At 44.7% G+C, this 13,680-nt stretch overlaps 1 protein-coding gene across 1 annotated transcript in view; it reads right to left on the minus strand.

Annotated features, from left to right (window-relative positions):
* hcfc1b (host cell factor C1b) overlaps window positions 1-13,680 on the minus strand; it is a 71,586-nt gene that overhangs the window by 6,556 nt on the left and 51,350 nt on the right. The window contains 5 exon segments of the mRNA XM_046344781.1: window positions 1,039-1,224; window positions 7,844-7,981; window positions 8,996-9,079; window positions 9,302-9,457; window positions 11,753-11,946. Coding sequence (XP_046200737.1) covers window positions 1,039-1,224; window positions 7,844-7,981; window positions 8,996-9,079; window positions 9,302-9,457; window positions 11,753-11,946 — 758 coding nt within the window.

A 13,680-nucleotide genomic window follows, 5' to 3' on the forward strand; every position in this document is an offset into this window, starting at 1 on the left:
ACACACTGTCGATCCAGAGCATCCCGAACATGCTCAATGGATGACATGTCTGCCGAGTATGGAGGCCATGGAAGAACTGGGACGTTTTCAGCTTCCCGGAATTGTGTACAGATCTTTGCAACATGGGGCTGTGCATTATCATGAAACATGTGGTGATGGCGGCGGATGAATGGCACGAAAATGGACCTCAGGATCTCATCACGGTGTCACAAGTTGCCATTGAAAAAAATACAATTGTGTTCATTGTCTGTAGCTTATGCCCGCCCATACCATAAGCCCACCATGGGGATCGCTGTTCACAGCATTTACATCAACAAACCGCTCGCACTCACGACGCCATCTTCCTGGAACAGTTGAAACCGGGATTCATCTGTGAAGAGCACACTTCGACAGCGTGCCAGTGGCCATCGAAGGTGAGCATTTGCCCTATTTAGGACGTACGAGCACGCAGATGAGCTTCCCTGAGACGGTTTCTGACAGTTTGTGCAGAAATTCTTCGGTTTTGCAAAACCCACAGTTTCATCAGCTGTCCAGGTGGCTGGTCTCACGACGATCCCACAGGTGAAGAAGCCTGAAGTGAAGGTCCTGGGCTGGCCGTGGTTACACGTGGTCTGTGGTTGTGAGGCCGATGAACATCCTTTATTGCAGAGAAATTAAAATTCAACCGTCTGGCAACAACTCTGGTGAACATGCCAATTGCATGCTCCCTTAAAACTTGAGACATCTGTGGCATTGTGTTGTGTGACAAAACCTGCACATTACATTTTAGAGTGGTCTTTTAATGTTCCCAGCACAAGGTGCACCTGTGTAATAATCATGCTGTTTAATCAGCGTCTTGATATGCCACACCTGTCAGGTAGATGGATTATCTTGGCAAAAGGATAAATGCTCACTAACAAGGATGTAAAACAAATTTGTGCCCAACATTTGAGAGAAATAAGCTTTTTCTGGGATCTTTTATTTCAGCTCATGAAACACGAGACCAACACGGTACATGTTGCCTTCATATTAGTTGTGTAAAAATGCTAAATGTGTCACCTTGCTGATCTTGATAGCACAGGGAGCTCCGGGGAAGCCCGGTAGACACGTCTTGAAGGCCGAGACCTCTGAGAAGTTCCCCCGACCACAGGTGTTGATCCCGGCCACTCTGAATTTATAGGCCGTCCCTGGCTGGAGGTCCATCTTCTTCATCTGACTGTAGTCCGGGATCGCCCCAGAGTCATCCTACAACACACAGAAAAACGACATGTTTTCCTTGATATCATCTGACTGTAGTCCGGGATCGTCCCAGAGTCATCCTACAACACACAGAAAAACGACATGTTTTCCTTGATATCATCTGACTGTAGTCCGGGATCGTCCCAGAGTCATCCTACAACACACAGAAAAACAACATGTTTTCCTTGATATCATCTGACGTCATCCTACAACACACAGAAATGTTTTCCTTGATATCATCTGACTGTAGTCCGGGATCGTCCCAGAGTCATCCTACAACACACAGAAAAACAACATCTGACTGTTTTCCTTTGATATCATCTGACTGTAGTCCGGGATCGTCCCAGAGTCATCCTGAACAAGACAAGTTCACTACAACACACAGAAAAACGACATGTTTTCCTTGATATCATCTCACTGTAGTCCGGGATCGCCCCAGAGTCATCCTGAACAAGACAAGTTCACTCACACACACACACACACACACACACACACACACACACACACACACACACACACACACACACACACACACACACACACACACACACACACACACACACACACACACACACACACACACACACACACACACACACACACACACACACACACACACACACACACACACACACACGTGATTGAATTAAACACACACACACACACACGACGTGATTGAATTAAATTCAAGTTAATTGGCAGCGTACACAGATTTGCAGATGTTATCTAAGATGCGGCTAAATGCTTGTTTCTTTAACTCCAACAGTGCAGTAGTAATAACTAGCAATACAAAACACACACATTATCATAAAAGTAAAAAACAAATACCAGAACAAGCAGTGACGATGACCGAAGAAAATTATCTTGGGAGAAGAGAAATGTGGTAGTAGTAGTCTGAGGTAACACTTAATGTATTGTAGATATGTATTGTAGAGTAGTGGTCTGAGGGAACACACTTAATGTATTGTAGAGTAGTGGTCTGAGGGAACACACTTAATGTATTGTAGAGTAGTGGTCTGAGGGAACACACTTAATGTATTGTAGAGTAGTGGTAAAAGGACTTGAGCTCCTGTACTTTTTTAAAATTTATTTTATTTTACCTTTATTTAACCAGGCAAGTGGTCTTAAGAACATATTAATTATTTTCAATGAGTGGTCTGAGGAACAGTGGGTTAACTGCCTGTTCAGGGGTCAGAACACAATTTGTACCTTGTCAGAGTAGTGGTTTGAAGGGAACACACTTAATGTTACTAGAGTCCAACGGTCTAACCACTTAAGGCTACCTGCCAGTGGTCTGAGGTAACACTAACCATTGTAGAGCTAGTGGTCTGAGGTAACACTCTAACCATTGTAGGCTAGTGGCTGTAACACTTAATGTAACCACTAGGTCTACCTGCCACCTCTACACTCTAACCACTAGAGTAGTGGTCTGACGCTAACTTTAATGTATTGTACCACTAGTGGTCTGCCACCTAACACTCTAACCACTAGAGTAGTGGTCTGAGGTAACACTTAACCACTAGGCTACCCTGAGGTAACACTACAATCTAACCACTAGGCTACCCTGGTCTGAGGTCTACACTTAACCACTAGGCTACCCTGCCACCTCTACACTCTAACCACTAGGCTACCCTGGTCTCTAACACTCTAACCATTGTAGGCTAGTGGTCTCTAACACTCTAATGTATTGTAGGCTAGTGGTCTGCCCCTAACACTCTAACCACTAGGCTAGTGGTCTGACCTAACACTCTAACCATTGTAGGCTACCCTGGAACACTCTAATGTATTCTAACCACTGAGGGAACACTTAATGTATTGTAGAGTAGTGGTCTAACCACTAATGTATTGTAGCCAGTGGTCTGAGGTAACACTTAACCATTGTAGAGTAGTGGTCTCTACACTTAACCATTGTAGGCTAGTGGTCTGAGGGAACACACTTAACCACTAGGCTAGTGGTCTGCCGGAACACACTTAATGTACTAGAGGCTGGTCTGCCGGAACTACACTCTAACCACTAGGCTACCCTGAGGTAACACCTTAATCTAACCACTAGGTAGTGGTCTGACACTCTAACCACTAATGTATTGCTACGCTGTGGTCTGAGGTAACACTCTAACCACTAGAGTACCCTGCCACCTCTACAGGTAACCACTAGGCTACCCTAATGTATTGTAGAGTAGTGGTCTCTAACCACTTAATGTATTGTAGAGTTGTGGTCTGAGGGAACACACTCTAACCACTAGGCTAGTGGTCTGAGGTAACACTTAATGTATTGTAGAGTTGTGGTCTCTAACACTCTAACCACTAGGCTACCCTGAGGGCCACCTTAATGTAACCAGTAGTGGTCTGACCCTGAACACCTTAATGTATTCTAACCACTGGTCTGAGCTAACACTTAATGTATTCTAACCAGTGGTCTAGGTAACACTTAATGCCTGTCTAGTGGTCTAACCACTTAATGTACCCTGCCACCTCTACACTCTAACCACTAGGCTACCCTGCCACCTCTACACTCTAACCACTAGGTCTGAGGGAACACTTAATGCCCCTAGAGTAGTGGTCTGAGGGAACACTTAATGTATTGTAGAGTAGTGGTCCTCTAACACTCTAACCATTGTAGAGTAGTGGTCCAGGTAACACTCTAATGTATTGTAGAGTAGTGGTCTGAGGAACACTCTAATGTATTGTAGAGTAGTGGTCTGAGGGAACACTTAACCACTAGGCTAGTGGTCTGAGGGAACACTTAATGTACTCTAACCAGTAGTGGTCTGACCTAACACTTAACCACTAGGCTACCTGTCTGACCTAACACTCTAACCACTAGGCTACCCTGGTCTGAGGGAACACACTTAACCACTAGAGCTAGTGGTCTGCCACCTCTACACTCTAACCACTAGGCTAGTGTCTGAGGGAACTACACTCTAACCACTAGGCTACCCTGCCTCTGAGGGAACACACTTAATGTACTAGGCTACCCTGTCCACCTCTACACTCTAACCACTATGTGGTAGTACGCTGACTTGAGCCCCTGTACTTTTCTAAAATTTATTTTATTTTACCTTATTTAACCAGGCTCTAAGAACATATTCTTATTTTCTGACGGCCTGGGAACAGTGGGTTAACTGGTCTAGGAACAGTGGGTTAACTGCCTGTTCAGGGGCTAACCACAGATTTGTACCTTGTCAGCTCTACACTTTGAACCACGGTTACTAGTCCAACGCTCTAACCACTAGGCTACGCTGCCACCTCTACACTCTAACCACTAGGCTACCGCTGCCACCTCTACACTCTAACCACTAGGCTACCCTGCCGCCTCTACACTCTAACCACTAGGCTACCCTGCCGCCTCTACACTCTAACCACTAGGCTACCCTGCCGCCTCTACACTCTAACCACTAGTCTACCCTGCCGCCTCTACACTCTAACCACTAGGCTACCCTGCCGCCTCTACACTCTAACCACTAGGCTGCCCTGCCGCCTCTACACTCTAACCACTAGGCTACCCTGCCGCCTCTACACTCTAACCACTAGGCTACCCTGCCGCCTCTACACTCTAACCACTAGGCTACCCTGCCGCCTCTACACTCTAACCACTAGGCTATCCTGCCACCTCTACACTCTAACCACTAGGCTACGCTGCCGCCTCTACACTCTAACCACTAGGCTACCCTGCCTCCTCTACACTCTAACCACTAGGCTACGCTGCCCCCTCTACACTCTAACCACTAGGCTACCCTGCCACCTCTACACTCTAACCACTAGGCTACCCTGCCACCTCTACACTCTAACCACTAGGCTACCCTGCCACCTCTACACTCTAACCACTAGGCTATCCTGCCGCCTCTACACTCTAACCACTAGGCTACGCTGCCGCCTCTACACTCTAACCACTAGGCTACCCTGCCTCCTCTACACTCTAACCACTAGGCTACGCTGCCCCCTCTACACTCTAACCACTAGGCTACCCTGCCGCCTCTACACTCTAACCACTAGGCTACCCTGCCACCTCTACACTCTAACCACTAGGCTACCCTGCCACCTCTACACTCTAACCACTAGGCTACCCTGCCTCCCCACTTTAGCACAATCACACCATGAGTTGTTAATCATAAAGCAAACCCTTCCTCCTGTCCTCGTCTCTTGAGAGTTATTTCTTCCCGTCCTCACAATGGACGGAGAACCCCGCTGAATGACTGGACAGGGACAATATATCCAGAGAGACATGATACATTGATGTCTCTCTGGAAGGAGATCCTCGCCCCGAGCTCATCTACTTCATATATAGTATATTAAATAGTAGTATATTTAATATAGTCTGAAGTGGTGGATGGTGTGCCTGCCACCTTCTTCCCCCGGGATGAATAAAGCTACCGTAGGTATGTCTAACAAAGGACCCTAGCTCAGATGGTGGAATTACGGCTTGAATTTCTGGTGAATGACCGCCAATCTAATGTCCGAAAGTTATTTTAATGTTGTAGGAAATAATGTAAGATTTTTTTTATTTAAAAATTAAAAAAATAACTGTAAAGTTGTCTAGGAGCTATAAACAGAGCGACCATGTCCTTCAGCAAGCTCTATTCATCCTAAACGCAGGAGAAGAGGAAGAAGGCGACGTGCACTTCAGAGTATATTACTCACTAACGGTCCCGGACAATAAAGTACAAGAGCTCAGGGCGAGGATCTCCTTCCAGAGAGACATCAATGTATCATGTCTCTCTGGATATATTGTCTTTGTCCGTCAGCACCATCGAGCAAATCATTTTTCATCTTTACCTACCTCATTGTAAAGCATCGCTGGGGCAAATAGTTACTTTTTCTCCCAGCAGGGACCACACCCCCTATATTAAAAATGTATTCACTTAATGTACTGTAAATGACTGAGGATAAAAGTGTCTGCTAAGGTGTGTGTGTGTATGTATATATATATAAATTTGAAAAGCACAAAATAAACCAAACGCAATGGATTCTACGCGTTCTCTCTTTCTCGCCTCCTCAAAATATTGGACGAGAAGGTCAGAAGTGTTTTGAGAAGGAGAGGATGAGTGAGCATGTGAAAGAGCCCCAGAGAAGCGCTATATAAACCCAATGTAATCATCATAGATTCCATGGTGGCATTATAGTGACTTCAGAACAGCAGCCTTGTTATTAACCTGTTAAGCCTACCCCTGTTTACTGCCCCTTCTGGAGGAATTGGGTACCCATATAAAACAGGATCAATTTTTGTCAAAAGTTGCTAATATATGCATATAAAAAATATTATCGAATAGAAAACACTCTAAAGCTTCTAAAACCGTTTAAATTTTGTCTCTATGTAAAGCAGAAGTCTCAGGGCATGCATTCTCCCAAAGTCTCTCTTGTCATGGAAAAAGTTGGCCCAACTTTGACGTCATCGTATACGCTTTCCCAAACAACTACCGCTCTGGGAACAGTCTGTACATGTTCAGCGCGAAGCCTGCTTTCAATGGGGCTTCTCATTGTGAGAATCGCGCGCTCACGAGACGTTGAGCGTGCCGAAAGGTCTCGGTCACGCCAAAAAAAAAGTGTACGATTATGCGCGCTCTGCTCCGGTGAAGTCTTTTCTTCAGGATCGATTAAAAGACGTGTGTTTCGCTTCGTCCTCACAATTGCTGTACACCTTTATAACATGTTAAAGCTTAATTATGAACATAGTTTGACAAGTTTACTCGACATATAATATATATTTTGACGTTTTGGTGCGCATCCACTTGAATTTTGCCTACATTTAGACCGAAATGTGGCTATTTTGAGAACCGAAAGACGCAGACTTGAAAACTAAACGCTGTTTTGGTAAGTATAATCCCTTCCAGGTCTTTTGATGGAAGAACAGCAAAGGTAAGGGAATATTTATGTGTTAATTTTGGGTTTCTGTCGACTCCAAGATAGAGGAGGCATAATGATACATTTGGAGCGCCGACTCCTAGTATAGCCTAGTGAACGCAACCTGTAACGTTAAAAATAAATGTAACACAGCGATTGCATTTAGAAGAAGTGTATCTTCCTATACATATGTAAAACATGCATATTTAGTCAGAGATTCTTCAATAATGTCGTTGTCACTCAACCAGAGACAACTCGTTCATGCAAATTTTTGTCATTGATAAATACTGCACTAAATATGTTAAGACGTAAAATCACGACTAAGATCTCCTCTGCAAAACCATCAACATGAATGACATGAGTTATCTTAGATTAATTCAGACTTATTTTGAGGAAGTGTAAACAGGCTACGGCATCTCAAAATGGACAAAAAAAAGTACTATCAGCGCTTTAAAACTATATATATAATTCAAGCCAAGGTCCTTTTAATAAGGGATTATGTGAGCACAGGCACCAGCCGAACTGAAGACTGGTCATCAGTGGGTAGTGTGTGTGTGTGTGTGTGTGTGTGTGTGTGTGTGTGTGTGTGTGTGTGTGTGTGTGTGTGTGTGTGTGTGTGTGTGTGTGTGTGTGTGTCTTACCACGACAGTGGCTTGGTCATCAGCGGGTAGTGTGTGTGTGTGTGTGTGTGTGTGTGTGTGTGTGTGTGTGTGTGTGTGTGTGTGTGTGTGTGTGTGTGTGTGTGTGTGTGTGTGTGTGTGTGTGTGTGTGTGTGTGTGTGTCTTACATCGACAGTGGCTTGGTCGTCAGTGGGCAAGTAGTAGTGTGTGACCACGGTGTTGGTCACCTTGACGATGCCAACATCAAACCACTGGTTGTCTTTCTTCACCGGGGCTTTGGCCACCGCAGGAGGAGCTCCTTGTCTCTAAATAAACAACATGGGAGGATTAGAAGACAAGGTAATAAGGAGCTAGAAGGTAATAATCCTTGTCTCTAAATAAACAACATGGGAGGATTAGAAGACAAGGTAATAATCTGGAGTATTAGAAGGTAATAATCTGGAGTATTAGAAGGTAATAATCTGGAGGATTAGAAGGTAATAATCTGGAGGATTAGAAGGTAATAATCTGGAGGATTAGAAGGTAATAATCTGGAGGATTAGAAGGTAATAATCTGGAGGTTTAGAAGGTAATAATCTGGAGTATTAGAAGGTAATAATCTGGAGTACTAGAAGGTAATAATCTGGAGTACTAGAAGGTAATAATCTGGAGTACTAGAAGGTAATAATCTGGAGTACTAGAAGACAAGGTAATAATCTGGAGTATTAGAAGGTAATAATCTGGAGTACTAGAAGGTAATCATCTGGAGTATTAGAAGGTAATAATTTGGAGTATTAGAAGGTACTAATCTGGAGTACTAGAAGGTACTAATCTGGAGTATTAGAAGGTACTAATCTGGAGTACTAGAAGGTAATAATCTGGAGTATTAGAAGGTAATAATCTGGAGTATTAGAAGGTAATAATATGGAGTACTAGAAGGTAATAATCTGGAGAACAAGAAGGTAATAATCTGGAGTATTAGAAGGTAATAATCTGGAGTACTAGAAGGTAATAATCTGGAGTATTAGAAGGTAATAATCTGGAGTATTAGAAGGTAATAATCTGGAGTACTAGAAGGTAATAATCTGGAGTATTAGAAGGTAATAATCTGGAGTACTAGAAGGTAATAATCTGGAGGATTAGAAGACAATGTAATAAACATCCTTTAACATCTATCTCTGGAAATAGGGTCAAAAATCTATATATTTTTAAACAAAATATTCTACTTAGACAGTAAATCTCAAGAAAACTAATAATTTTTCAGTATCAAGAGGTGACCATAAATCCGAGACATCTAACAATCAATCAACAAAAATTCCGACAAGGTTCAGTCCACTCACCCCTGCAGCAGACTCTATGCCGTTAGCCACCTCTGCCAGGGTCGCAGCTGCCTGCATCTTAGCCGGACTGGCCACCATCATGGGCTGAGTCTTAGCCAGGCTGGCCACCATCATGGGCTGAGTCTTAGCCAGGCTGGCCACCATCATGGGCTGAGTCTTAGCCGGACTGGCCACCATCATGGGCTGAGTCTTAGCCGGACTGGCCACCATCATGGGCTGAGTCTTAGCCAGGCTGGCCACCATCATGGGCTGAGTCTTAGCCAGGCTGGCCACCATCATGGGCTGAGTCTTAGCCAGGCTGGCCACCATCATGGGCTGAGTCTTAGCCGGGTTTGTCACCACCATGGTGCAGGTTGGGGCTAGCCGGGCCACCGCCTGGGTCACTGCTGCAGCCAGCTCCTGGCCGTTACTCTCTGACGCCGGGTCGTTCAGGCTGTCTGCTGGGGCCAGGCCCTCTGTGGGCTGGGTCAGATTAAACGTCATTTACACAGCACATTTCTTTAAAAAAAACACATCTGTTCAAAGTGTTAAACAGAAAAGAAATCGATTTATAGATTTAATACGCAGCGCTTCACCGACACGCGCCTGTCCCCGGTTCAAATGTTTAACGTGAGTGCATTGGTCCGCGGGACCCCAAACAGACCCGAATGTTACACGCGTCGGTCTCAAAATCAATTAAAACGTTACGAATCGCTGGTTCATATTTTTTTCCCCCATCTGAAATGACTTTCTTTCTACCATCCCCCCAAAAAACGACATTTTCTGACAACGGTGTCCTTCCCCTCCAGTGTCAATCTAAACATGCAACTGGGAGCTTGCTACAGCCCTTCTTAAACTGGTTTCTACTTAACTGGGAGCTTGCTACAGCCCTTCTTAAACTGGTTTCTACTTAACTGGGAGCTTGCAATATCACTGCTGTGTTTATATTACCTTTACCATCAGCAATAGTTGTGGTAGTTTTGCTTGAAGCAATCAGTAATTAAAATGGTATTTTAAAAAAATATGTATTTAAGATATACAGGGTAAAGTTGGTCATTTCATAACGAAGAAAGCAAATCACGTTTGCCACCCTTCCCTGCATGGTTGAAGAGGTTTGGGCGCCTCAGGCTCTGCACACTCCTGGATTACATTACACCTGGCAGGTGTCTCCTACCAGGTGACGTGGAGAGGATCTGTGTCTGCACCACGTACTCTCATTACGGGTGTCCCCCAGGGCTAAGTTCTAAGCCCTCTCCTCTCCTCTCCATACACCAAGTCACTCAGCTCTGTCATATCCTCACATGGGTCTCTCCTATCACTGCTATGAGGATGGATTTCTCCTCACATGGGTCTCTCCTATCACTGCTATGAGGATGGATTTCTCCTCACATGGGTCTCTCCTATCACTGCTATGAGGATGGATTTCTCCTCACATGGGTCTCTCCTATCACTGCTATGAGGATGGATTTCTCCTCTCCTCTCTATACACCAAGTCACTCAGCTCTGTCATATGATCACATATCACCCCACTAGCTCAGCAGCTCAGCAGTTCTACCTCCCCACCAGCCCCAAGCCCAGCGCCACCTCCCCCCAGCCCAGCCACCTCCCCCCAGCGCCACCTCCCCACCAGCCCCGCGCCACCTCCCCACCAGCCCCGCGCCACCTCCCCACCAGCCCCGCGCCACCTCCCCACCAGCACCACCTCCCCACCAGCACCACCTCCCCACCAGCCCCACCTCCCCACCAGCACCACCTCCCCACCAGCACCACCTCCCCACCAGCACCACCTCCCCACCAGCACCACCTCCCCACCAGCACCACCTCCCCACCAGCACCACCTCCCCACCAGCACTACCTCCCCACCAGCACTACCTCCCCACCAGCACTACCTCCCCACCAGCACTACCTCCCCACCAGCACTACCTCCCCACCAGCACTACCTCCCCACCAGCACTACCTCCCCACCAGCACTACCTCCCCACCAGCACTACCTCCCCACCAGCACTACCTCCCCACCAGCACTACCTCCCCACCAGCACCGACGTTGCTGGGTAATACTTTCAGAGAAAATGCACCCGATACGATTGTGATGCGTCGTCTCACCTAGCTATCTTACGACGAACGCCGTAATTATGTCTCTAGATAAGAGCGCCTGCTAAAAAAGACTACGATGAACGAAATGTAAGAGAAGCTCATTCAAGTCCATCAAACTTCCAAATGGTCTGAACCATTCCATTATGAGGGGTGACATCCATAGCTGTGATATATATATTAGAATTGAAAATTAATGTGTTTATGCAACAAACTTTAGTGAATCGAATCACATCGCACCGTTTCAAAGTAAAACGTATGGTTCAAGAGTCGACATATCTAGAATCGTTTCAAATTAAAACTTATGGTTCAAGAGGTCGACATGTCTAGAATCGTTTTCAAATTAAAACGTATGGTTCAAGAGCCGACATATCTAGAATCGTTTCAAATTAAAACGTATGGTTCAAGAGGTCTACATATCTAGAATCGTTTTCAAATTATAACGTATGGTTCAAGAGGTCGACATATCTAGAATCATTTTCAAATTAAAATCTAGAATGGTTCAAATTAAAAGATGGTTCAAGACATATCTAGAATAGTTTTTAAATTAAAACGTATGGTTCAAGAGAATCGTTTTCAAATTATATCTAGAATCATTTCAAATTAAAACGTATGTTTCAAGAGGTCTACATATCTAGAATCGCATTGAATCATCTTGAAAATGAAACGAACAGATAGACTGATGACGAAAGCAAAACAACGGTGGACTGACCTGGTTGTGCTGTGCTGCTGCTGCTGCGCCGCCGCTGCTGCCTGGGCCAGAGCCTGGGCTTCCTGCAGCTGCTGTTGTTGATGTACCAGGGCTGCCAGCTCAGCCTGAGTCAACACAATGGGGATGGTGGTGGTTTGGTGCTGGCCCTCCTGGCCACCGTCTCCTTCATCTGGAGGGGGGGTGAGACTCGTTACAATCTACCAAACTGCTAACTAGGGCTGGGTGATATATCTATTAATTTGAATGTATGTTTTTGCACAATATTACAAAACGCCAGTACTGCAGGATTATATTATTTGAACGAGTTTCATTTTCATCTTTTTGGTATCTTATAGTGCCTTGCGAAAGTATTCGGCCCCCTTGAACTTTGCAACCTTTTGCCACATTGCAGGCTTCAAACATAAAGATATAAAACTTTTTTTTTTGACAGGAAACAACAACAAGTGGGACACAATCATGAAGTGGAACGACATTTATTGGATATTTCAAACTTTTTTAACAAATCAAAAACTGAAAAAGTGGGCGTGCAAAATTATTCAGCCCCTTTACTTTCAGTGCAGCAAACTCTCTCCAGAAGTTCAGTGAGGATCTCTGAATGATCCAATGTTGACATAAATGACTAATGATGATAAATACAATCCACCTGTGTGTAATCAAGTCTCCGTATAAATGCACCTGCACTGTGATAATCTCAGAGGTCCGTTAAAAGCGCAGAGAGCATCATGAAGAACAAGGAACACACCAGGCAGGTCCGAGATACTGTTGTGAAGAAGTTTAAAGCCGGATTTGGATACAAAAATATTTCCCAAGCTTTAAACATCCCAAGGAGCACTGTGCAAGCGATACTATTGAAATGGAAGGAGTATCAGACCACTGCAAATCTACCAAGACCTGGCCGTCCCTCTAAACTTTCAGCTCATACAAGGAGAAGACTGATCAGAGATGCAGCCAAGAGGCCCATGATCACTCTGGATGAACTGCAGAGATCTACAGCTGAGGTGGGAGACTCTGTCCATAGGACAACAATCAGTCGTATATTGCACAAATCTGGTCTTTATGGAAGAGTGGCAAGAAGAAAGCCATTTCTTAAAAATATCCATAAAAAGTGTCGTTTAAAGTTTCTCACAAGCCACCTGGGAGACACACCAAACATGTGGAAGAAGGTGCTCTGGTCAGATGAAACCAAAATTGAACTTTTTGGCAACAATGCAAAACGTTATGTTTGGCGTAAAAGCAACACAGCTCATCACCCTGAACGCACCATCCCCACTGTCAAACATGGTGGTGGCAGCATCATGGTTTGGGCCTGCTTTTCTTCAGCAGGGACAGGGAAGATGGTTAAAATTGGTGGGAAGATGGATGGAGCCAAATACAGGACCATTCTGGAAGAAAACCTGATGGAGTCTGCAAAAGAACTGAGACTGGGACGGAGATTTGTCTTCCAACAAGACAATGATCCAAAACATAAAGCAAAATCTACAATGGAATGGTTCAAAAATAAACATATCCAGGTGTTAGAATGGCCAAGTCAAAGTCCAGACCTGAATCCAATCGAGAATCTGTGGAAAGAACTGAAAACTGCTGTTCACAAATGCTCTCCATCCAACCTCACTGAGCTCGAGCTGTTTTGCAAGGAGGAATGGGAAACAATTTCAGTCTCTCGATGTGCAAAACTGATAGAGACATACCCCAAGCGACTTACAGCTGTAATCGCAGAAAAAGGTGACGCTACAAAGTATTAACTTAAGGGGGCTGAATAATTTTGCACGCCCAATTTTTCAGTTTTTGATTTGTTAAAAAAGTTGGAAATATCCAATACATGTCGTTACACTTCATGATTGAGTCCCACTTGTTGATTCTTCACAAAAAAATACAGTTTTATATCTTTATGTTTGAAGCCTGA

This window comes from Oncorhynchus gorbuscha, linkage group LG03 (genome assembly GCF_021184085.1).
Source record: "Oncorhynchus gorbuscha isolate QuinsamMale2020 ecotype Even-year linkage group LG03, OgorEven_v1.0, whole genome shotgun sequence".
Lineage (NCBI taxonomy): Eukaryota > Metazoa > Chordata > Actinopteri > Salmoniformes > Salmonidae > Oncorhynchus > Oncorhynchus gorbuscha.